Here is a 26,995-nt window from a genome sequence, read left to right as displayed (position 1 = left end):
TGTATATATCCTCTCTTCATAATGTAAATAATATCCCAAGCGGCACACTTTACTACTTAATTCGATGGAAATAAGCGAATTAGCATAACACCCCATAGCCCCATTCAATTCCCATTCAATTCAATGCAATTCATTGAGGGCTTATGGTAGGGGAAATAGCCAATAAGGAGCTTTTGCACAAAATAACACCTGGACCTCTTTGGTGGGGACGTAACGACTACAAAGAAAGGTAAGAAAGCCTTCTAGCATGGAATTCTCCTTTAACCCATTTAGGCCTGACATCGAAATTTATAAAATGTCTTCTAAATCCTGACAGTTTTCTGAAATACCCTATGTTTCTATGTCAGTGGTTCTCAAACATTTTCATGTCGAGGACCCCCACATATATATGTAATCGGCCGCCGAACCCATCTGAAAATATGTTGTTCTAGGGACCTCCCCAGAAGCAAAGATTTGAGTTAAAAAATGTTCGTTCTGAAAGAATATATTCAAAGATCTGCGCCACATTTTCACGCTTTTTCAAAAATAGCAGACCTACAAGCTCGTAGCGCGGTACTCGGTGCCGTGCTACGAGCTTGTAGATCTGCTATCTTTTCAATAGCTAAATAGTATAACATAGTGCTTTTAAAACACCAAAAGGGGGTTCCCGCCCCAAAATGGGTTCAAGCCAGCGCTCCGTTGCAAGGGTGCGGGTAGCCTCGGAAACCCAGACGTTTTTTTTTGTCCAGGGAGAACAAAAAAGTCTGGGTCCGAGTCCACTTCAATTCGGCATAGAGTAGCGCAAACATCACTCACTCTCTGCTGATTTCTGATCGTCTGCACCTTTGTTAAATTGACACACACACACTCCTCTCTCTCTCTCTGTCGCTCTAATCAATTAGTCTCATGTCCAGCAGCTGCGCATAGTTTCTCCCGGCGGATCCTGCCGGGAGCTGCCTATGCCATAAAAAGCATAGGTGAGTTCCAGGCTAGGGTGCGGGAGACGTGCTCGATGAAAACGCTACAGTTGAGCAACGCATGCCGAGAAGAAGGCGAGCGCCAGCTTGTACTGAACGACATGCCTTCAGGGGTCACATAACATTTACCGTGACACAAAAACAATGTTGATCTTCGTTGAGAAGGACCGCCGGGCCCTCGTCGGTGGAACCGCACGCGTGGAAAGAGTGCAGAAGCTTCTCCCCATGCATGAGGAAACCTTTACCTTTTTTTTTCTTTTTTTTAAACAATATATTTATTGCATTTTTCTTTCTTTTTTTTTTTACAAATAGACAATACAACAGAACAATACATAATACAACAGACAATACAATTACTTAAAAAACAAAACAAAAAAACAAAAAAAACAAAACAAAAACATACAGTGTATACATATAAATACAGTATAAAATAAGGGCACTTAGACTGGTAACAACAACAACAGAGTCCTTATGGCCACAAGACCAAACAGCTGCAGAGAATACAATTAGACATTTTCAGTTTGTGAGCTTGTAGAGCTGTTATTTTTATTATTTCATTTTTTGCCCACCAATGGGGACACGTGGTTGAAAGTGGTTAACCACTTGAACCCCGGCATCCATATTGGCCTAAAATGGGTAATCTCAGTCAGAGCTCAGTTGTGAGATTGTAGATCGACTATTTATTTTTTTTTGGCAAAGAGATTTTGGGGAAGAGGGAGAAACTTAAGTACAGAACCAGCCCTGTCCCGAGTCCAAAGTCCAACCAGTGGTCCAGGGTGACCACCAGTGGTCCTTGAGGGGCTTCCAGCTGGTCCCCATAGCTAAATGATGGAGAGTTGGTAACCAAACCAAACCTTATTAGATCTTTAACCTTTTGAGAGCGTAAACTGAATTTGGTTTCATTTTACGCTCTTCAAGAGTTACATTTTGATGCAACGTGTGCCTGTTGTCTCTCCTAATGGTACCAAACATCAGTACAGCATGGAAATGTGGACAAACCGATATTGTCCCTTATCATTTGACCCATTTAGGCCTGACCTCAAAATTTAAAAAAATCCTTCTAAATCCTCCAGTTTTCTGAAATAAATATTTTCACGATTTTTCAAAAATAGCAAGCTCGTAGCTTGTAGATCTGCTATTTTTCAATAGCTAAATTATAACAATGTTTAAAACGCCAAAAGGGGTTCCCGCCCAAAATGGGTTAACTGTCCTTTTGCGCAGATCACGCAAACCTCAGCAAAAAGAAAAGGACAATATCGATGGCCTCCAACTGTAACAACATTCTTTAGTTTTGGGGTCTGAGAGGCTAAATATCAAATCCGTGGCTCAAATGCTGAAAAACATAATGGGCCTTGCTCTGAAAAGGGTTGAAAACCACTGGACTAGCCCATTTTTGGAGGTCTGCTGTTTTTTGAAAAATCCAAGAACGACTGACATAGAAACACGGCTTTTTCAGAAAACTGTCGGGATGTAGAAAGACATTTTTTAGAATCTGATCTCAGGTCAAAATGGGCTAGAGTCTGTGAGTGGTTAGTGGTGTTTTGTAAAAAAAGAAAATAAGGAGAAATGAGATAACAAAAATCAGACCACTGGCTGAAAGATGCCATGTTATTCCTGAATCTCGAGAAAATTAAATACGATCTACGTTGCTCTCCAGGAGGATTCGCCTCCTCCTGGGGTCCGACATCTCGAGAATCTGTCAAGTCTTCCGAACACCCCATAGGCCATTTGTTATAAACCATGGTGTTCCCCTCCTACTCTGCACACCAACCTCATTCCCCTCTTAACCCTTTCATTCCTTTCTTCTCCTACTTTCTTCTTCTACTTCCAAAATAAACAGCAGTACCCCTTATCTCTTTCTGCCACTCTCTCCTACAACATCATGGAGTCCTTATCTCACTATTCACTTCTGTCTATTTCTCTCTCTTTTCTACTTCTCCTTGCTGGCTATTGCTACTATTTACTTTATTCAAAAAAAAAAAAAAACTATAAGGTGAAAGGAGAAGGTGTCAAAGTTCCAAGTGGGAGGGTGGGGAGTTGTTTTCGTCTTGTTTTGTTTTGTTTTATAAAAGAAAAAGAAAAAGAAGCATAACATCCAAACCCCTCTTCTATGCTTAATAAAAAACCTTAAAATTGAGATAACAATGGAGGGTGACAGCCAGGATGTTTTGAGAGGAGTGGCATATGAAAAGGGGGGGGGGGACAGTATACTGAGCAGTGCCAGAACATGGGGTCACAGTGGTTGGCGGCGGCGGTGAACAGGGCTGGACCGTGGCCAGTTCAACAAATCACTTTTATTCTAATTACTTTGAATACAACCTTGAGGTCAAAGCTGTACGTTTTGATAATGTAGAAGGAGTTAAGTTAAACCTCAGCCTTATTGCATGTACTATTAGTCCTCCATTATGTACTTAACCTACTTTTCTTTTCTTCTTCATTTCTGGAATCCTTTCTCTCTCTTTTTTTTTTTTGGCTTGTTTTTGTTTTAACGGCTTAGTATTTAATGTGTTGTGGGAGTCGTACGGTGCTGCACATCAAAGCACTTGGCATGTGTGTGTCTGTGTGTGCGTGCGTGCGTGCGTGCGTGCGTGCGTGCGTGCGTGCGTGCGCGCGCGCACGTGTGTTCGCATGTTCGCTCACTCACCTCACCTCATCGTCTTAGATGAGTTTGGATTGATTTTGACCATAGATGGTTAGAAAGCAAGAAAGCTACAGCATCATGGCTGACTAATTTTCGGACTATCCCTGCGTGGGACGACCGCCCGCTGACCGACTGGCCATGTGCAGCGCAGGCGGCTCGGAGCCTCAGCTGACTGAGTTCACTCGGCAGTAACGGCTGCTTTCCAACGAGGCCGTAAGTCACCGGGCGGGGGGGGCGGGGGCGGCCATGGAGGGAAACATCTTTTAATCTTTATTCATCCAGGGAAGGGTTTTAGCTGAGAAATATGTGCTCTTCTTCTTCCAGAATCATGGCTAATTGCTTACTGCTGTTCTACTGTCTGTCGGCCACTGAGCAGCTCCAATAGTGCACGTTGGGGGGGATAAGTTTGGATAAGGGCAAAGGGCCTTCTGGCTCCAAAACGATGGGTTCCCGTTGCAGTCAGAACTGCAGACTCACTCCCAATCCCCCGCCGTAGTCTGAAAACCCCAGCCCTTCAGGCTCCGTCTTAGCTAAATTGTATTGGCACTTCAAAAAGCCTTTACATCTCAATGAAGTTACATTCTTCAAGATTTGATGTGTGCCATATCTAAGTGTCCTATACTGTGCATGAGCCTGGCCCGCGTGAACTACAGCTGTGCACCCGTTCTGAAATTGTGCATACACACAATGTCTACACCTGTGGTTCCCAAAGTGGGGTCGGGGGACCCCTACGGGTCCTTGAGGGAGTTCCAGGGGGTCCCCCAGCTAAATGATAGTTAGGAACCAAATTAGGAACCAAATGGACCCTTATGGGTCCGTAACTCAGAGAGTGTACAAATGGAACCAAATGGACCCGTCAGGGTCCATTTGGTTCCATTTGTACACTTTCAGAGTTAAATTAACTTTGATTTTACTATATACATCGGGGCCCCAGAGATATAAATGCCATTACATAGGGGGCCGTAGCCTAATTCATGTCAAACTGGGGGGCCTTGAAATTAAAATGGTTGAAAATCACTGCTAGAGCCGTAGAAATCTTCTCTTGTGGGGGTCCCTTGGCATATATTTTCAAATTGGGGGGGGGTCCTCGGGCTAATGAGTATCATTTTGGGGGTCCTTGACATGAAAGAGTTTGGGAACCCACTGGTCACACAATGTCCCACACAATGTCAGTCTTGTTGTTGTGGCACGATATCGAAAAAGTGTTATTGAGTTTACTCGAGCGAGAGTGACACGCGAGTGTGTGACGAGACTGGAATGTGGACTCGGGGAAAAAGGCATCACGTCATGATGTGTTTACCTGGTTGTTATGGCAACGGCTCTGATTGCGAACGCAGTGAGCATTTACTATGAGACCCAGCAGATCATGTCTGTCTGTCTGTGTGTCTGTTGTGTGTGTGTCACGCTGTAACACCACCCGCCCACCACCAGAGGGCGCAGCTGTATCACACACAAAAACACATGCACGCACGCGCGCACACACACACACACACACACACACACACACACACACACACACAAACAACTTAATTAAAAAAAACTTAAAGAAAAAACTTAAAAAAACGTAACTTAAAAAAAAATCTTAAAAAAAATCTTAAAAGAAAATCTTAAAAAGAAAAAACTTACAAAAAAAGGTAACTTAAAAAAAAACGTAACTTAAAAAAAATCTTAAAAAGAAAAAACTTACAAAAAAACTTAACTTTAAAAAAAAACCTTAAAAAGAAAAAACTTTAAAAAAAAATTACTTAAAAAAAAAATCTTAAAAAAACCAAAAAAAAAACCTTAAAGTACGTAATTTATTCTAATTGTTGTTATTGCAATATACGAGCTGCGTTCGTTTCCCGCGTTCGCGCGTCTTACTTGTAAATAGTATGCAAGATGAAGAAGATGCTACTTGGAATAGTCTGTATTTTGCCCGTCTATCAGTGCTGGTTACGTCGGTAGAGGTTTTCTCATTAAGTTCCACAGGTGTCCGACCTGGAGTATATTTCATTCTCAGGCCTGTACTTATGTTGTCACAGACACACGGGTTCATAGTTCACCCATTCTGGACGGGAACACCCTTTTGGTGTTTTAAGCATTTATGTTGTGCTTTAGCTGATGAAAAAGGGCAAGTGGCAAGCTCGTAAGTGGCGCGCTTACGAGCTTGTAGGTCTGCTGTTTTTGTTTGCTGTTTTTGTAACTAAAATCTTTGCTTCGGGGGGGGGGGGGGGTCCCCTGGGGGGGTCCCCTGGAACTACATATTTTCAGATGGGGGAGGGCGGCCAAGTACAGATAATTGTGGGGGTCCTTGACATGAAAATGTTTGAGCACCACTGACAGGAAAAATGGGGTTTTTCCAATGAAACTGTCAGGATTTAGAAGACATTCGTATAGAATCGTCCTCGGGTCTAAACGTACGTAAGAAATCTAAAATCTAAATCTACGTAAGAAGAACTTAGATGGTTACAGCAGCGAAAAAGCTTGCAAGCCTATAGTTGTAGTAACCATTAGTTCATGACTAGCGCCATATCAGATCCCGAGTGGGCCTTGTTCTGGCTCTCTCCTCTGGTGTCTCCTCCGGGTCATCTACACCTTGCATTCTGTGTGTAATAGATGACGTACAATCGTATTACAGTTACACATTTAGTTGTACGCCGTGTTGCCAATTGGTCCTGGCATCTGTGATGGCGGTTTGTTGTGTGAAATACTGTAACAAGAAAGCGTTTGCCGAGAATTTAGACCTTAACCCATTTTGGGCTGGGAACCCCTTTTTGGTGTTTTAACTAAGCATTATGTTATACTTAATACTTTACTTAGCTATTGAAAAATAGCAGATCTACAAGCTCGTGGCGCGCTACGAGCTTGTAGATCTGCTATTTTTGAAAAGTCGTGAAAATGTGGCGCACATCTTTGAATATATATTCTTTCAGAGCTAATGTTTTTTTTAACTAAAAAATCTTTGCTTCTGAGGGGTCCCTGGAACAACATATTTTCAGATGGGGGGGGGGGTCGGTGGCCAATTACATATAATTTTTGGGGGTCCTTGACGGGAAATATTGAGAAACATGAGGTTTTTCAGAACAAAATACATTTAAAAAAAATACATTTTAAATGTCGACGTCGGGCCTAAATGGGTTAACTGGGAAGCACGAGCTGGCCACATGCCCTCTGGTCTGGTTTCAGGCACAAGTGCCCCGAGGCGTGGGCGTGGCTGCGTGTCGCTTGGACAAGAAACCCAATGTAATGAATGACTTAACTCAATAAGAGTCCTGGAACAGGAGGCTTTTGGTGCAGAAGGCATTCCTTGAATACTTGGTTGAGCAGTGGTTCTCAAACGTTTTAATTTCAAGTAGGAGTAAGGAGTGCCCCCCCCCCCCCCCCCCCGTAACTCAAGAGTGTACAAACGGAACCAAATGACGGTCCGTTTGGTTCCATTTGTACACTCTCAGAGTTGCAGAGCATACATCATCACTTGGGTAGCCATAATTGTTCAAGGTTTATTAAAATAACTAGTCCTTACCCGTTCTGAATGTGTGTGTGTGTGTGTGTGTGTGTGTGTGTGTGTGTGTGTGTGTGTGTGTGTGTGTGTGTGTGTGTGTGTGTGTGTGTGTGTGTGTGTGTGTGTGTGTGTGTGTGTGTGTGTGTGTGTGTGTGTGTGTGTGTGTGTGTGTGTGTGTGTGTGTGTGTGCGCCCCCCCGTGGGTCTGTTACGCGGAAAAGTGTGTCCCAGTATTAATCTGTGTCCGTCCCTTCATGCATTTCACTGGTGACCCGGAAGTGGACAGACAGACAGCGATCGGCCCATTTAGTAATGATGATAATTAATCCACAAGCTCTCAACTTGTAAATTGGCTATTGTTGAATATCCAAAGGATACATTTGTAATACTGGTTACTAAGTACCTGGTGTCGTTTTTTTGAACACCTGGGGCAGTATTATGCTGTCTTAAGTACCAGGTCTTATTACTTAACTTAAGACCTGGAGGCGTGGTCAATGCTGTTTGGCCACTCAGAATAGCCAAACAGCATTGACCACGCCTCCAGGTCTTAACACATTTTGTGCCCAAAACGTCTGTGGACGTCTTGGGTATTACCGCACGTGCATAGCCCAAGACGTCTGTGGACGTCTGTGGACACTTTTTTTTTCCTTTTTTTTAACACGTGGTGCCAAAGTTTGTGTTTTCGCCATTGAGGATGCATTTGGCGTTTAAATTAAATAACTCAGAAACTATAAAACATTTCAAAGTAAAAAGTTCCAGCATGTGTCTCCACAGTCAGCTGAATTATACAAAATGTGAATGGATTTTCTAGGTGAAAGTGATTTTGGGCAGTTTTGCGTGGGCTCTCAATGTGTTAAGTTAAGTAATAAGACCTGGTACTTAAGACACGCATAATACTGCCCCTGGTGTTTTACAATAAGTTATATGGTTAGCTCTAATGAGAGGATTTGAACTTGGAACATTATGCATTTGAACTTGAACAGTATACTACAGTGACGCCATGTTTAGACTGGAGCCTCAATAATGTCTGGTATGTAATGGTGATTCATTTCTTTAGACTCTTTGCTCTCTCTCACACACTCTTTGCCTCTCCCTTGATATCCAGGACCATTTCTCATGCTCTGTAAGTCTGTATCTCTCTCTCTCTGTCTCTGTCTGGGACTTGGTCTTGTGCCAAGTTCAACATATGTGTCTCTTTAATAGCAAGTACCCACAAGTACCTGTGAAACCACATTAGCTTATCTTGCCTTTTGAAGAAAGCTTTTCTGTTGTTGTTGTTGCTCTCACTAACTTGGCTAAATAAGGGTGTTCTGTAGAAATGCGAAACGATGTGTTCTGCAAGTGTTGTCCACTTGTTTACTACACATTAAATGCCAAAGTCTTTATAATTTCTTTATTTTAAGGTGCTACAACATGACAAAATGAATGCTTTCTGTTAGTAAACCTTCAGAAACAATTCACCACGTCTTAACCCATTCAGTACGGGAACCCCTTTTAAGCATTATGTTATACTGTAGCTATTGAAAAATAGCAGAACTACAAGCTCATCTACGAGCTTGTAGATCTGCATTTCTTTTTTTTTTTTTTGATTTTTCTTTTGAATTTTTTTTTTTTGTGGCTTTCGCCTTTATTTTAAAATTTTTATGGAGGGACAGACAGTAGGCTGACAGGAAATGGGGATACATGCAGTAAAGGCCGTCGGGATCGGGAGTCGAACCCGCGGCACACTGCCAGACTGGATTACCAGCCAAGGTGCCTGGACCGCTGAGCCACGGCCCAGGCCCACACCAAACCTTTTTAACTCAAATATTTGCTTCTGGAGGGGTCCCTGGAACAGCATATTTTCAGATGGGAGTCCGCGGCCAAATACAGATAATTCTGGGGGTCCTTGCCACGAGAAAGGTTGAGCACCGCTGACATAGAAACTTAGGATTTAGAATGCCAATATTCAAGCTCACAGGCGAGCTTGTCCAGCAGCTATTTTCAGTCAAAGCTTTCCGCTCAACCATAATGGGGTTCAACATGGTTTAACCCATTTTGGGGCGGGAACCCCATTTTGGTGTTTTAATTATGTTATGCTTTAGCTGTTGAAAAATAGCAGATCTACAAGCTCATAGTGCATATTTTTTGAAACAACTGACATAGAAACATGGGTATTTCAGAATTTAGAATAGAAGACGTCGGGCCTAAATGGTGGCCGATCGATCGGAGGGCACCTCTACGCAAAACTTGCCACAACCGCAAATCAAAATTTTTGGCACAGTGTGTACATATTTAATGAACCGCTTGTAACAATGTAAAGTCTGTTGATTGTAAACCTGTACACGAGTGGTGAATGTTAGGTAGGCGGGGCTGCCTGGGAGGAACCTTTTAATGGGAGAGGAAATGGCCCTAATGGCTAGCATGCCTGCAGCTGTGACACAGGCCCGCTGTATGACATGTGAGTGGGCGAACACCTCCGCGTGTTGCCTTAACGCGTGTCCTTTTAAAACGGCTCTCTTTAAAAACGAGGTGTCCCTCGACTAATACCCAGTCAACAAGTCATTAACCCATTTTGGGGCGGGAACCCCTTTTGGTGTTAGCATTATGTTATGCTTTAGCTATTGAAAAATAGCAGATCTACAAGCTCATAGCGCGCCACCGAGTGGCGCGCTACGAGCTTGTAGGTCTGCTATTTTTTGAAAAATCGAAGAACCACTGACATAGAAACATAGCTTTTTCAGAAAACTGTCAGGATGTAGAAGACATTTTTAGAATCTGATCTCAGGTCAAAATGGGTTAATTAGCATGTTGTTGTGTCCTCACAGTCCATTCAGTATATATGGCGGTGTGAGGGCGGGGCTATAGTGGTTTGTTAAGGAGTCCTGTCCTGTAGGCTGACTGGTTTAGTCTCGCGTTACCAGACGAGTTGCCTCTCGCAGTATCCAAAATGCTTTCATCACGCAGTCTGGAGCAACGGAAGAGCTGTCATGAGTAAACTATATGAAGCGGAAGTGGAGCCGCCTCCTCGCCACTTCCGTTTCGTCTTTACAGTCGCGCACATTTATCCTAATATAAATTTTAAAAAAAAATCATCTAAGCATATATAGCTTGTTGCTTAGCAGAAGAAAAAAAAAAAAAGCTCTAAAGATATTTTACAATATATTTTCGTGAACGGAAAATGGCAGCTTCCTTACGGCCACGCTACACCAGGCTTTTCGCGCACAAAACGCGCGCGTTTACCCCCGCGCGTGCGTTTCATTTAGGTCCAGTCCTATTTTAAAAAACGCACGCGTGGGCCGCGCGTTTAGGGTAAACGCGCGAGAAAAGCCTGGTGTAGCTTGGCCGTTACTCGGGTTTCGGGAGGTGTATAGTTCCAGACTCCATATAGCATTCGGAGATTGTGGAATAGCTGTCTGGCTACACGAGACTACAGTAGTTAACTAGCGTCGAAGTCATAGATTTTGACCTTGCATTTGCAATAAGTAAAGGGCCCATTAACAGTTATCGCGTCATTGCCATAGATTAACGCTTAACGCCAATGCCGTTGATCTACGGCAATTGCTCTTTTATAGTGATTTTGATTGAACAAGTCATAATGCTACTCACGTTAGCATCTGGTTGCTACAGGAGCTGCTGTTGTCAATAACACTGGATCGCGTCATCTTGATCGCCGTGCCCATAAACACGCATTCTGTCTGTTTCTTTCCCTCGCCTGTATCTCCTATTCCTCGTCCCAGACAAGGGGCCAGTGAGGCTATTCAACGTTGAAGCTCTCCTCCCTAGTGGTAGGAGGAGGGACTACAGGCGGACCCGTGGATTCATGACCGGGAAACCCCGTGCAGCTGGGCTTTAACATTGAGCGCTCGGTTGCACTTCCGCATTTGACCACCAAAATTTGGTGGTCAAATGCGGAAGTAGACGTTCTGAGTCGGTACTTCCGGCAGTCTTCCGGGTGCTTCAAAACGCCAATGAGCAACTTCCACTGACATGAATAGCTGGGGGGGCGGAGCTTCACGCCAGTTCAGTCTCTATCCTTTTATATACGCTATGGTCCCAGATGGCATTTTTGGTCAAAACAAGCTTTATTCCACGGCCCGGAGCCGACGCTGTGATGCCCTCCATGATGGATCATTACTCCCCGTTCACCGACCAGGGCTAGGAAAAACATGGTCACGGTCCCTAACATAAGTATAGTGTATACTTCCCGGTCTGGAGTTTTTACTTAATGTATGTCTTGTTGTAATGCTCAAAATCTCCACAAAGTAACTAGTAACTAAGGTTACTAGTTTTTAAAACTTTTTTATTTTAAAACTAAGGTTTTAAAATAAATGTATAGTGGAGTAAAAAAATACAATACTTGGATCTGAGATGTAGTGGAGTAGAAGTAAAAGTATTGGAAATTGGAAATGCTCAAGTGAAGTACAAAACAATACCTCAAAATGACAGTAGTTGTGTAAATGTCCTTGGTTATTTTACACCACTGGTATTCTGATAATAATCATTGCAGTGTTTTGCTCGTCTCTCTCCGGCTCATGAGCAGAAAATACATTTCCAGGAGGTTGCCATTTTCAGAGAGAGGGTTTCCAGACCAGTTCCACTTTGGTCTTTGTGCTTCTGTCTTTGTGTCATCACTTTCACTTTCACTTGTTGCCGTACGAGTTCTCCCTCCTGATTGGATGAAAGTGGTATCCCGACCTGAAAATCCATTTTTCCAGTTTACCACAGCCCTGAAGAGAGAACGAGTAGAAGGAGACCCCCCATTACTTAACCCATTTTGGGGGCGGGAACCCCTTTTGGTGTTAGCATTATGTTATGCTTTAGCTATTGAAAAATAGCAGATCTACAAGCTCATAGCGCGCCACCGAGTGGCACGCTACGAGCTTGTAGGTCTGCTATTTTTGAAAAATCGAAGAACGACTGACATAGACACATAGCTTTTTCAGAAAACTAAAATCTATCATTGTGTGAGTTTGTAACTTTGAATAAGAGTCTACAATGTAATGTGAGTGATCTCGTAAGTCTGTATTATTACTAGAGTAATTTTAACCCATTTAGACCTGAGGACGATTCTACAAATATCTTCTAAATCCTGACACTTTTCCGAAAAACTCTATGTTTCTATGTCAGTGGTTCTCAAACATTTTCATGTCAAGGACCCCCAAGATTATATGTAATTGGCCGCCGACCCCCATCTGAAAATATGTTGTTCCAGGGACCTTCCCCAGGGAACTCAAAGATTTGAGTTAAAAACTTTGTCTCTGAAATATATATTCAAAGATTTGTGCCACATTTCACGATTTTTCAAAAAATAGCAGACCTACAAGCTCGTAGCGCGGCACCGAGTGCCGCGCTACGAGCTTGTAGGTCTGCTATTTTTCAATAGCTAAAGCATAAAATAATGCTTAAAACACCAAAAGGGGTTCCCGTCCCAAATTAATTAACTCGATGGTACTTTTATATAGAGCTCTGGTAATCTAATTGGGGGTCCGGGGGACCTCCAGCGGTCCTTGAGGGGGTTCCACTTCCACGGGTGTCCCCAGCTATAAATTATCAATAGTTAGGAAGGAACCAAATGTACCCTTTTTGGGGCCTGCCTCGGAACTCAGTGATTGTACAGTCTCTGAGTCAAATGAACACTGAGAATAATGCAGCGGGGCACGGTGGCACAGTTGGTAGTGCTGTCGCCTCACAGCTAGAAGGTCCTGGGTTCGATTCCCGCTCGGGACGCTGTGGGTGCTGGCGGCGTGTTTCCTCCTCCGCGTCATCAGTGCCCATACCCAAGGCGGGGTTGGCGAAAGAGCCTTTCTGTGTGGAGTTTGCATGTTCTCCCCGTGTCCCCTAGGGTAGGTACCCTCACAAAAAACATGCAGTAATCCTGGTCTCTAAACTACCTCCCCCGGGGAAAGGAACTGGTTGGAATAACTTGTTCCTTCCACGCGCTACGTGACGTCCAACCAGGGAAACTTCCCCCCTGTCAGGTGCAAAGGAGCAACTTGGACACTCAGGCATGAAGGAAGCATGAGTTCAAGTCCGTTGCTCTCCCCATGTCCCCCATATATATATACATATAGGTTGGCGGAGGGTGTGTAGAGCCCAGGATCTCATCAAACGGGGGTCCTTGCACGGATTAATGAATATATTAAAATGGGGGGGGGGGGGGGTCCGTGAAGTTAAAACGGTTGAGAATCACCGCTTTAAGAGTACTTTGTCTTTTTGGCCTCACAGAAATCCCCTTTCATTCCAACAACGGTTGAGCCAAAATAAATGGTTCCGCACCGCGCCACACACACACACACACACACACACACACACACACACACACACACACACACACACACACACACACACACACACACACACACACACACACACACACACACACACACACACACACACACATGCTGTTCACATACAGCTTTGAGAGGGGCTGGGGAGGGAGGGAGGGAGGGAGGGAGGGGGGACGACTTCCTGCCCATGTTTCAGTTAAGAACGTGGGTTCTCGATGCCCCCCCCCCCCCTCTCCCAGCCCCCCTCCCCCTACCAGACACACATGCACATTCACTCACACGACCCCACACACTTCCTGGCTTTGTTGGGAGTTCACTCACATGAGTGCGGGCACGCGGACGTGTACACACACACACACACACACACACACACACACACACTGGAGAGAAATGTGCACATAGTCTGATAAGGCATAATGGCCTTTTCTGAATCCCCCCCATCATTTTATTGCCCAGTATGCAGCTTTGATTATCTCTGATTGACAAACGCAACTTGAGGAATGCATGAACCGATGATCTTTGGACAGAATACTGTATATGTCTCGGAGTGCTGCTCTTTCCCACGAACAAACAAAATGTTTGTTAGCTGTCACTCATGCTATATCAGCAGCACGCTCGTGTTACGCTATTTATACATGATGAACGCATTGCACTCTTGAATATATCGGGAATTTACGTGAAGGTTTTAGGGAAGAAGAAGAAGGGTCACTTCCTTAAAAATATTGCTATGTTGGTTTCCTCCACCGTTGCCATGACAACCGGAACACCATATTTAACAGCCATGACACCAAGCCATGATCTGAGAAGTTACCCAAAGACTGGGCCATACTTAGTCATGTTGGGGGATTCGACTGGAAATCACCAGTAACAGTGTCATGTTGTCCGACTAAATCTAAATCTAACCCTAACGTCATTTTTAACCGGCCCACGTAAGTTCCCTAACCTCATATCAGTCTTAACTGGCCCACGTAAGTCCCCTAACCTCATATCAGTCTTAACCGGCCCACGTAAGTCCCCTAACCTCATATCAGTCTTAACCGACCCACGTAAGTCCCCTAACCTCATATCAGTCTTAACCGGCCCACGTAAGTCCCCTAACCTCATATCAGTCTTAACCGGCCACGTAAGTCCCCTAACCTCATATCAGTCTTAACCGGCCCACATAAGTCCCCTAACCTCATATCGGTATTAACCGGCCACATAAGTCCCCTAACCTCATATCGGTCTTAACCGGCCCACGTAAGTCCCCTAACCTCATATCGGTCTTAACCGGCCCACGTAAGTCCCCTAACCTCATATCAGTCTTAACCGGCCCACGTAAGTCCCCTAACCTCATATCAGTCTTAACCGACCCACGTAAGTCCCCTAACCTCATATCGGTCTTAACCGGCCCACGTAAGTCCCCTAACCTCATATCAGTCTTAACCGGCCCACGTAAGTCCCCTAACCTCATATCAGTCTTAACCGGCCCACGTAAGTCCCCTAACCTCATATCAGTCTTAACCGGCCCACATAAGTCCCCTAACCTCATATCAGTCTTAACCGGCCACGTAAGTCAGTTTCGCTTCCGTGCTTCCTATTTGCAGCCAGTAAGCTCCCAGTATACATGCAGTATAGGTCGATAATAAGACCGTCTTGATAATCAACCTACCGGCCGATTTAACGGTTGCTAGCGGGTGGTCCTGTGGTCTGCGGTAAAGCTTCAACATTTGAAAAAAATGCAGAAGTGATCGCCCCCAAAAGGTTGTGTGTCTAGAGTGTCTACCAGACAGTCGGTGTATATACAAGTAAGACGCGCGAACGCGGGAAGCGAACGCAGCTTGTAAATTGCAATAACAACAATTAGAATAAATTACTTTTTTTAAGGTTTTTTTTAAGTTCTCTTTTCTTCTTCTTATTATTATTTTTTAGTTTTTTGTAAGTTCTTTTGTGTGTGTGTGTGTGTGTGTGTGTGTGTGTGTGTGTGTGTGTGTGTGTGTGTGTGTGTGTGTGTGTGTGTGTGTGTGTGTGTGTGTGTGTGTGTGTGTGTGTGTGTGTGTGTGTGTGTGTGTGTGTGTGTGTGTGTGTGTGTGTGTGAGATACAGCTGCGCCCTCTGGTGGTGGGCGGGTGGTGTTACAGCGTGACACACAGACAGACATGTTCTGCTAGGTCTCTTAGTTAGTGCTCACTGCGTTCGCAATCACTGCGTTCGCAATAATACAGCCCTGTATTTCCTGTGTCCCGTCGTTCAGGTTTATCAGAGGAGAGCAAGGTCCAGACTCCAGCCTTCACTGATGCCGTGCGACTCTATCGCCAGGCCCGGGGCATGTACGGCACCTGGGACATGATGTGTGGCACCACCGCGCAGGTAAACCTGCCCCTCCCTGCACACCCCGTTTTCTGAAATAAATATTTTCACGATTTTTCAGAAATAGCAGACCTACAAGCTCGTAGCGCGCCACTCGGTGGCGCGCTATGAGCTTGTAGATCTGCTATTTTTCAGTAGCTAAATTATAACAATGTTTTTTCTGCCCTTTTTTTTACCCATTTTGGACTGAGTTTGATTAAAAAAAAAGGCTTCTAAATCCTAACATCTTTCTGAAAAACCTATGTTTCTATGTCAGTGGTGCTCAATGGAGTGCACAATTCTGTGCGCAGGCTCAGGTGGCCATTTTGACCTGAGATCATAAGTCCCCTAACCTCATATCGGTCTTAACCGGCCCACGTAAGTCCCCTAACCTCATATCAGTCTTAACCGGCCCACGTAAGTCCCCTGACCTCATATCAGTCTTAACCGGCCCACGTAAGTCCCCTAACCTCATATCAGTCTTAACCGGCCCACGTAAGTCCCCTAACCTCATATCAGTCTTAACCGGCCCACGTAAGTCCCCTAACCTCATATCAGTCTTAACCGGCCCATGTAAGTCCCCTGACCTCATATCAGTCTTAACCGGCCCACGTAAGTCCCCTAACCTCATATCAGTCTTAACCGGCCCATGTAAGTCCCCTGACCTCATATCAGTCTTAACCGGCCCACGTAAGTCCCCTAACCTCATATCAGTCTTAACCGGCCCACGTAAGTCCCCTAACCTCATATCAGTCTTAACCGGCCCATGTAAGTCCCCTAACCTCATATCAGTCTTAACCGGCCCACGTAAGTCCCCTAACCTCATATCGTTCTTAACCGGCCCACGTAAGTCCCCTAACCTCATATCAGTCTTAACCGGCCCACGTAAGTCCCCTAACCTCATATCAGTCTTAACCGGCCCATGTAAGTCCCCTAACCTCATATCAGTCTTAACCGGCCCACGTAAGTCCCCTAACCTCATATCAGTCTTAACCGGCCCACGTAAGTCCCCTAACCTCATATCAGTCTTAACCGGCCCACGTAAGTCCCCTAACCTCATATCAGTCTTAACCGGCCCACGTAAGTCCCCTAACCTCATATCAGTCTTAACCGGCCCACGTAAGTCCCCTAACCTCATATCAGTCTTAACCGGCCCATGTAAGTCCCCTAACCTCATATCAGTCTTAACCGGCCCATGTAAGTCCCCTAACCTCATATCAGTCTTAACCGGCCCATGTAAGTCCCCTAACCTCATATCAGTCTTAACCGGCCCATGTAAGTCCCCTAACCTCATATCAGTCTTAACCGGCCCACGTAAGTCCCCTAACCTCATATCAGTCTTAACCGGCCCACGTAAGTCCCCTAACCTCATATCAGTCTTAACCGGCCCACGTAAGTCCCCTGACCTCATATCAGTCTTAACCGGCCCACGTAAGTCCCCTGACCTCATATCAGTCTTAACCGGCCCACGTAAGTCCCCTGACCTCATATCAGTCTTAACCGGCCCACGTAAGTCCCCTAACCTCATATCAGTCTTAACCGGCCCATGTAAGTCCCCTAACCTCATATCAGTCTTAAGTCAAACCACCTGCTTTGGATGTATGCGGAGTGTGTGCCGTTCACGCCTATGGTCTGTGCCACTGCCTTCACCTCTGCGTTTTCAACCATGCTCTGTGCCTGTTTGACTACTGGCCAATCACAGCGGGGCTTTCCTAGAACTGTGGTGATGATCCCTCTTCCTGTACTCTCTCTCTCTCTCTCTCTCTCTCTCTCTCTCTCTCTCTCGCTCTCTCTCTCTCTCTCTCTCTCTCTCCCCCCACGGAGAAAAAACAACACGGTCAGTGGCCAAAGACACATCGCTGTCTGCCCTCGTTCAAAATGTATTAGTGTTATTGTTGCCATCACCTGGGTGGGTCAGTCGCGTAACTTTCCCATAACTTTTCCCATTTAGGCCTGACCTCGAAATTCAAAAAAAATAATCTAAATTCTAAAACCTCCATTTTTCTGAAATAAATATTTTCACGATTTTTCAGAAATAGCAGACCTACAAGCTGGCGCGCTATGAGCTTGTAGATCTGCTCTTTTTCAGTAGCTAAATTATAACATAATGTTTAAAACACCAAAAGGGGTTCCCGCTGTGTGTGTGTGTGTGTGTGTGTGTGTGTGTTCAACAACACAGCCATGCAAAAATAACACTGACAGCTATGAGGTGACGAAAGCTTGTCTTGCATAGCAACGGTCGCTAAACTATTTGGATTGGCATTGGACACGTTTTATGTGTCGCTTTTTATGGTGGGGTTTAGCGAAGGGCTAATTGTGCCCCCCCCCCCCCCCCCCCCCTCAGTTCTATCCCCTACATCGAATGAATTCTACATTCGGATGTATAGCAGGCAGAGATCTCTGATCGTCTTGGTGAAACTAGTAACGTACTATAATGAGCTGTCAAAACCCAGGGCTACGGAGATGGAAGTATTCATCTGCTAATCCGTGTGCCCTTGAGGGCAGGTATACAAAGGGTGTGAATACATGCATTCTAATATTCAGGTGTGGTTTTGGCCTAGCTTTCTATGCCTGTCCCATCCATCAGAACAGGTTTTTCTGGACCCACAAATCCCAGCAGGATACGGCCATGATTGATTCCTGCTCTGCTTTTGATGTCAAAGGTCCATGAGACAGACTCCATGAGACAGACTCCCTGAGACAGTCTCCCTGGGACAGACTCCCTGAGACAGACTCCCTGAGACGGACTCCATGAGACAGACTCCATGAGACGGACTCCCTGAGACGGACTCCATGAGACAGACTCCCTGAGACAGACTCCCTGAGACGGACTCCCTGAGACGGACTCCCTGAGACGGACTCCCTGAGACGGACTCCCTGAGACGGACTCCCTGAGACGGACTCCCTGAGACAGACTCCCTGAGACAGACTCCCTGAGACAGACTCCCTGAGACAGACTCCCTGAGACGGACTCCCTGAGACGGACCCCCTGAGACGGACCCCCTGAGACGGACCCCCTGAGACGGACCCCCTGAGACGGACCCCCTGAGACAGACTCCCTGAGACAGACTCCCTGAGACAGACTCCCTGAGACAGACTCCCTGAGACAGACTCCCTGAGACAGACTCCATGAGACAGACTCCATGAGACAGACTCCCTGAGACAGACTCCCTGAGACAGACTCCATGAGACAGACTCCCTGAGACAGACTCCTTGAGACAGACTCCATGAGACAGACTCCATGAGACAGACTCCCTGAGACAGACTCCCTGAGACAGACTCCCTGAGACAGACTCCCTGAGACAGACTCCATGAGACAGACTCCCTGAGACAGACTCCTTGAGACAGACTCCTTGAGACAGACTCCTTGAGACAGACTCCCTGAGACAGACTCCCTGAGACAGACTCCCTGAGACAGACTCCATGAGACAGACTCCCTGAGACAGACTCCCTGAGACAGACTCCCTGAGACAGACTCCATGAGACAGACTCCCTGAGACAGACTCCCTGAGACAGACTCCATGAGACAGACTCCATGAGACAGACTCCCTGAGACAGACTCAGACTCCCTGAGACAGACTCCCTGAGACAGACTCCCTGAGACAGACTCAATGAGACAGACTCCCTGAGACAGACGAGACAGACTCCATGAGACAGACTCCCTGAGACAGACTCCCTGAGACAGACTCCCTGAGACAGACTCCCTGAGACAGACTCCCTCAGACAGACTCCCTGAGACAGACTCCCTGAGACAGACTCCCTGAGACGGACCCCCTGAGACGGACTCCCTGAGACGGACTCCCTGAGACGGACTCCCTGAGACAGACTCCTTGAGACAGACCCCCTGACAGACAGACTCCCTGAGACAGACTCCCTGAGACAGACTCCCTAAGACAGACTCCCTGTCAGACAGACTCCCTGTCAGACAGACTCCCTGAGACAGACTCCCTGAGACAGACTGCATGAGACAGACTCCCTGGGACAGACTCCTTGAGACAGACTGCATGAGACAGACTCCCTGAGACAGACTCCCTGAGACAGACTCCCTGAGACAGACTCCCTGAGACAGACTCCATGAGACAGACTCCCTGAGACAGACTCCCTGAGACAGACTCCATGAGACAGACTCCCTGAGACAGACTCCATGAGACAGACTCCATGAGACAGACTCCCTGAGACAGACTCCCTGAGACAGACTCCCTGAGACAGACTCCCTGAGACAGACTCCATGAGACAGACTCCATGAGACAGACTCCATGAGACAGACTCCCTGGCACTAACTGAAACCTCAACAGCTACAGTAGCCGTGTTGTTGAGCACCCTTGGCTAATAATAATGCTCAGTAAAATTGTCTGGACCGTGCTTTTAATGAGCGGTGACTAATGTAGTGATTTTCTGCTCTTCTGGTTATGTAAACTGGCTGTGTGAGTATTGCATTGTTTTTTTCAGTGGCACGGCTTATTGAGAGAGCCTATAATTGAGATTGCATATAGATACTAGGCTAGCAATGGAAATGTCTTTCTTTTTTTTCACCAAGATGTATTAATTTTTTTTATTTTTAGAATGGAACAGAACCAACAAATGGTGTCTATCTATCTATCTTTAAATGTCTCGGTACGTCTGTCTGTACGTCTGATTCGTTCCACACCCCACCACATGGGAGTGCAGTGCCCGGTGTCAAGTCAGTCGGACACACGGTTGTCCATAACGGCCACAAAAGGCCCTCTGCCCGGGCTCTGGACAGAGGCCCCTGCCCAGGGTCCATATATGGAGCTGGCCTGTTCTGAGTCTGGCATCACAGCACTCCATATTTGGGCATGCCTGACACAGAACTCCATATATAGGAATAGAGGGACACAGAGAGACAGTTACAGAAATATCCATATAAAAGGGACACAGACAGATGGGTGGGACGGGTACTCTGACGCGGGTACAACGGGTATTGCATAGCCGGGTGGGGCGTGGATCTCCAACTTCCATCGTTACTGACTCGGTGCTCTACAGCCGGGCACCGGTCTAGTTTACTTAAAGTAAGGGCAGATAACATTAGCAGTCACAGCCAGAGATGCAACATTTGAGATGTCGCAGCATTTGCCTATAGTCACCGGTTTTACTTTCAACCCAAAAAATGTCTTCTCACCTAGCGCGTCAGCGTGCAAACGAATTGACTCTCAAAGCCAAGGCGCTTTTCTGTTGAAAAGCATTTCAACTGTATTTAAAAAAAAAAGAAGCTAAACGTGTCCCGTCCTGGTTTCACAGAGTCATGTCGTGATGAATGGCCATCACCGTTTGGTGCTTTGTGAAGTTCCAGGGCCTGCAATTGAATGAAAAAGAACGTCTTAATCATTCAGGGCCAAGTTTAATGTCAAGTTTAGCCTCTTCCGTGCCGCGCTTTTCACCCGCCGAGCTCTTCTTTTGAAGAGCCACCAGCTGATTTGATGAACCGGAAGTAACGCGCAATAATTTACGGGGCACTTGCTACGTACTTTCGTTTTCATCACAAGCGCTGATACCGCGAGGTCGTTGGGGATGGTTTTATTGAGCTCATATAAGACATCAATGTTTTGTATGATCACCTCAATCGGAGCGTCAGTTCCGAGATAAAACGCTGCTAAAGATAGTGTGGACGGACGGAGGGAGAATAATCAATGGCGTCACCAACGTGGAAGCAAACCGTTGCCGGGAAGGAATTGATACTAGCGATGCCGGATGCATTGTAAACTAAGGGGTCATTCGATGACGTCCTAGGCGATCTAGGCCTTTTATAAAAGGTCGCCCTAGGCATAGAATGAGTTTAACTAATGCTATTACTCTGTTTGCCTATTGAAGCTGTGCTTCAGAAACTGGTAATATCGAGGCGTGTGCGTGTGTGTGTGTGTGCGTGTGTGTGAGATAGCTTTGGGTTCCAATCCTGTCTCAGCATTCGATGATTCCTGCACCCACATACTGCCTTCCTGCTTTAGTGTTGATTTATTCAGGAAATGGGCAAAAAAAGGTGTAGCCACTCTTCACCTGCATGCTGGTGTTCTGTTAGGGAGTGCCACAATTTTTGTATTTTTCCAGTTTTTCACGTGTCTATGAGGTGACAGTACTTCATTAGACACCCTGGAGTCGTTTTTATGTGCAGTGGTGTATTAACTTTGTATTTAGGGTTTCTTCCTGGAGGCTGAACCCTTGACGGTCAAACGGACCAATGAAATAAACAGTAATATAGTGACATCACACTATCAGCACCTCCCCTAACCCCTCCCCCTTTATCATACAACTACAGCTGTGGATGCGGCTTCAGTTCAGGTGGATCACCCATCACCACCCACCAGGCAAACCAGGCATACTTCATGAACTGGTGGGCGTGCCCACATAAAAACAAAATTTTAACAAATACTGTACACTTTTTTTTTGAAAAAACTATACCTTCTTATATAACAATAAGACCTGATGATCATGTTTTAGGGTGGAAAAAAACCACGGCACTCAGATCTACAAGCTCATAGCGCGGCACCGCGCTACAAGCTTGTAGGGCTGCTATTTTTGAATAATCGTGAAAATGTGCCTCAAATCTTTGAATATATATAATATATATTTTCAAAGATTTGAGGCACATTTTCACGATTATTCAAAAGATTTTAGTTAAAATGTTCACTCTGTAATAATATTATTATTACAGAGTGAACATTTGAGTTAAAATGTTCACTCTGTAATAATATTATTATTACAGAGTGAACATTTTAACTCAAATCTTTGCTTCTGGGGAGGTCCCTGGAACAACATATTTTCAGATGGGGGGGGGGGCATATTACATGTAATTTTGACATAAAATATTGAGACCCACTGATATAGAAACATGAGGTTTTTCAGGGAAAAAAAGCCATTTTAAAAAGACATTTTTTAAATTTCGACGATTAAAAGTCAGGCCTAAATGGGTTTAATCCAGAGCGATTTACTGTAAGCAAGAACAACACATGGTAATACATCAAATACATAGAAATAGTCCATCAAGGATCATAAGTAAGCTAAGAACCCGTCTGACTGTACAATATCTGTACAATGAAACTATACTGTAAGTACACAGTACACTATAGAATGCTGTGTCTACTTGATATGTAATAATCCACATTACATCATTTAGCCTTTGTATACTACCTGCAAGGTCGTCGATGCTAGGGCAAGTGCTGCGGGCTAAGGTGGAGTCTGAAGAGGTGCGTTTTCAGACTACGGCGGAAGATTGGGAGCGATTCATTCCATAGTTTTTGGAGGCAGGAGGGAGAAGAGTCTGGGACCTTGTGGAAGCGTTGTCGCGGCTGTTTTCGTGAAGGTTCTGGCACGGTATACGAATACATACAGTATTAACCCATTTTGACCTGGGAACGATTCTACAAATGCCTTCTAAATCCTGACGGTTTTCTGAAAAACCCATGTTTCTATGTCAGTGGTTCTCAAACTATTTAATGTCAAGGACCCCTAGAATTATATGTATTTGGCTGCCGACCCCATCTGAAAATATGTTGTTCCTGGCAGGGACCCCCCAGAAGCAAAGATTTGAGCTCAAAACGAACGCTCTGAAAGAATACATATTCAAACATTTGGGCCACATTTTCACGATTTTCCAAAAATGGGCCGCGCTATGAGCTTGTAGATCTGCTATTTTTCAATAGCTAAAGCATAGCATAATGCTTAAAACACCAAAAGGGGTTCCCGCCCAAAATGGGTTAAAAGTGAGTGCCTACAGTGCTAATGTACCTACATGTAGGAGAATTGCACAAAGAGGGTATTCTACAATGACCACCTTTTGCACACCCTGTGAAACCAGCATGTCTCTTTGACACTGTCATTGTGTTGCTATATCGTAACGGCACTACAGCACTGCACAGGAATGTTACAACTCAATAGTTGTCGCTCCGTAAATCACCTTCATACCTCGTCATAGAGATCACATCTCGGTGTGCCTCTCTGTGGTTCATTGTGGGCATATCGTTGGAATTCCCATAACTCAACCCGTTTGGCACTCGCATAATTACAGTATGTGCCCGGTATTGTTAACAGCCTTTCAGCACTACTGTATAGCATGTCTTGGAGGGACTGTCATAAATCAAGAGATGTGATTTCAATAAATTATCACCCAACCTTATAGTTAACCCATTTTGACCTGAGATCAGATTCTAAAAATGTCTTCTACATCCTGACAAGTTTTCTGAAAAAGCTATGTTTCTATGTTAGTCGTTCTTCGATTTTTCAAAAATAGCAGACCTACAAGCTTGTAGCGTGCCACTCGGTGGCGCGCTATGAGCTTGTAGATCTGCTATTTTTCAATAGCTAAAGCATAACATAATGCTAACACCAAAAGGGGTTAAACAGTTTGTAGCGCGGCACGAATGGGCCACGAACAAAAATGCTTTTCATTCATTAGTCATAATTATTGGTTGACTGTTGAAAAAAGTAAGTCTTTGGCCGAGTCCACTTCAATTCGGCATACAGTTGCGCAAACGTTGCTCACTCTCTGCTGATTTCTTATCGTCTGCACCTTTGTTACATTGACGCACACACACACTCCTCCTCTCTCTCTCTCTCTCTCTCTCTCTCTCTCTCTCTCTCTCTCTCTCTCTCTCTCTCTGTCACTCTAATTAATTAGTCTCATGTCTCCCGAAGGAGAAATTTGTCTTGGACACCAAGGACCCACCCTGCAACATACCAATACAATACAATACAATACAATACAATACAATACAATACAATACAATACAATACAATACAATACAATACAATACAATACAATACAATACAATACAATACAATACAATACAATACAATACAATACACATAGGTGAGTTCTAGTCTAGTTCAGGGGTTCTCAACCTTTTTGGCCGGGGACCCCCGGAAATGCTTTGGTCATGTCTCGCGACCTCCCCTCCCCACCGCCAATACAAACTGACAGCATAAATAACCTTAATAATAGAAAAAATATATCATAAATGAGTACTGAAACCAGATATAACCATCAAGGAAAGTGTATGCATGTACTATGTGTACTATGTAAACGCTTCATTTCCGTTTTCCAGCCATTCAGTTGAGAAAAAAAAATATTTTTATTTTTATTTGGGCCCCCCCCCCGAGGGGTCGCGACCCACGGGTTGAGAACCCCTGGTCTAGTTGACGTGTAACTCAAGCCCCTCATCAGCCTCGGAGGCACGACCTCTCTGAGCTGAGCTCCTGTTCCCTGCCATTCTGAAGGTCTTTCAGAACGAACGCGGAGCAGCGTGTGACGCAGGCGTCGTCGTCGCCTTGGCTCAGTGACCGGCTCTGCTCATGAGGGACGCGTAGCGTTAAAAAAAAAAAAAGCTCACCATCACAATCCAGGACTAGTCGCCCGCGTCGTGCACGAAACGAGCACGCGGGCGGGGGCCACGCCCGTGAAAATACGCTTGCGTAATCGCCCCGCAACTTCTCCACGCGTCCAAAGTCAACGCACGCACGCCTCTCATTGAAAATTAATTACCTGTCTGAAAGGACCTTAAGGCTGTTACCTGAGCGTGTGTGTGTGTTCTTATCAGTGTGTTATTTGGTTAATATGTCCCTGAACCAATGTCACAAAGGCAGTGCTTTTGTACCAACTCCTCCTAACTGCACAGCAAAATGAAGCACTTCTAGGTGTTCTGATGGTGTTTCATTTGACGTGTAGATTCTGTCTAACCTGGTGATGGAGAACCTGCTGTCTGAGCTGAGGGATCTGATCGCACCTCGACTCAAAGGAAAGATGAACGAGAGGCAAAGGAACTGGATGCTGGTGAGATTCAGACACATGATGTCCCTTTAACCGCTTTCAACATCCCCTATTTTTGGCCATGTCGTTAATAGGCAGGGGGGATTTTAAATATATATAGGTTTTCAATTAGAGATGTCCCGATACTGTATCGGTATCGGGAAAAGTATCGGATCGGCCCTTATTTGTCATATCGGGTCATATCAGTATCGGTGAATATGCCAGTCTAACCACCGATCCGACACAGGGGTAAGGGGTTGACACTATGGCAGGTAAATACAATGTTGGACATGTGGAATTTGCTTTGGAGTTGCCCAAACTGCAAGTGCACAATTGAGTGAGGAGTCCGCTATAAACACAAAACGAGATATATAGCTAGATAGCTATAAACACAACATGAGATATATAGCTAGATAGCTATAAACACAACATGAAATCACAACACTGGTATCGGTATTCAGTATCGGTATCGGGCTAACACAGAAATTGAGGTATCGGGATCGGATCGGAAGCGAAAAAAGTGTATCGGGACATCCCTATTTTCAATGTAATAGGTCCCGGGACCCATGGGTGGTCATTTAGATGAGGGTCCCACTCCAGGGACAGTCCTACGTCAACCACATTAGAGTACAGTACTGAGTACAGTATTGTATCCCAGGATCCCAGGGTGACATGATTGCGTCCTTTCTCAATTTAGTGAGTCTAGGGATGCAGGATGCAGGCCATGTGCAACCACTATTTATATATTTAAAAAAAATAGCAGATCTACAAGCCCACTTTCTGAATATGGGGCTTAAAGGAGCATTCAGTGATTTGGGTGATTTGGAAAACCACCCAGTCCAGCCCGGTAACAAAATGTGCACATGCACGCACTACAGTGGGGGGAAGTGCAACAGGCCAACAGCACGTGCACCAAGGCCCGCCCCCACTCGATCATGATTGGAGGAAGGCCCCTCTCATCCTGATTGGATGAAGGCATTGCCACCCGCCACCAAAACTGAAACTAGGGTTTTTTTGACCCGAGGGGCTCACTGGGGACAGGGAGGAACTCCTTATATGGTCAGCACACTCTATAGTAGGGAGGATTATCCAGAAAAAAAGAAAAAATAAGTGATATTTGAATGAAGTCAAATCACTGAATATACCTTTAAATGGTTAAGACAATTATGATGACGTACTTGACTATTGCGACACACACCGGGAGGGTAAAGGTAACATGTCTCTTCTATAATGTCAGCATTGACGTGAAGCGATTCCTTCGTATAATTGTACATCGATCATACAGCCTCCGTCTCCATCCATCCATCCATCTTCAACCGCTTATCCGTAGTCTGGTCGCGGGGACAACGGCTCCACCACCAGAGAGCTCCAGATTTAACCCATTTAGACCGGAGGACGATTCTACAAATGTCTTCTAATAAAACATGACGGTTTTCTGAAAAAGCTCATGTTTCTATATCGGTGGTTCTCAAAGTTTTTCATGTCACGAACCCCCAGAATTATCTGTATTTTGGCCGCCGACCCCCATTTGAAAATATGTTGTTCCTGGGACCCTCCAGAAGCAA

The 26,995-nt window shown here is 45.2% G+C and overlaps 1 protein-coding gene across 1 annotated transcript in view; it reads left to right on the top strand.

The window, feature by feature from the left end:
• Positions 1-26,995, top strand: part of niban2b (niban apoptosis regulator 2b) — an 83,959-nt gene that overhangs the window by 32,987 nt on the left and 23,977 nt on the right. Inside the window, exons 6-7 of the mRNA XM_079517364.1 lie at positions 15,579-15,694; positions 25,350-25,454. Of these exons, the coding sequence (XP_079373490.1) occupies positions 15,579-15,694; positions 25,350-25,454 (221 nt within the window). The remainder of the gene's footprint in view (positions 1-15,578; positions 15,695-25,349; positions 25,455-26,995) is intronic.

The sequence above is a fragment of the Electrona antarctica genome (genome assembly GCF_951216825.1).
Source record: "Electrona antarctica genome assembly, chromosome: 12".
In the NCBI taxonomy this organism is placed as follows: domain Eukaryota; kingdom Metazoa; phylum Chordata; class Actinopteri; order Myctophiformes; family Myctophidae; genus Electrona; species Electrona antarctica.
This window is presented reverse-complemented; position numbering and strand designations above follow the sequence as displayed.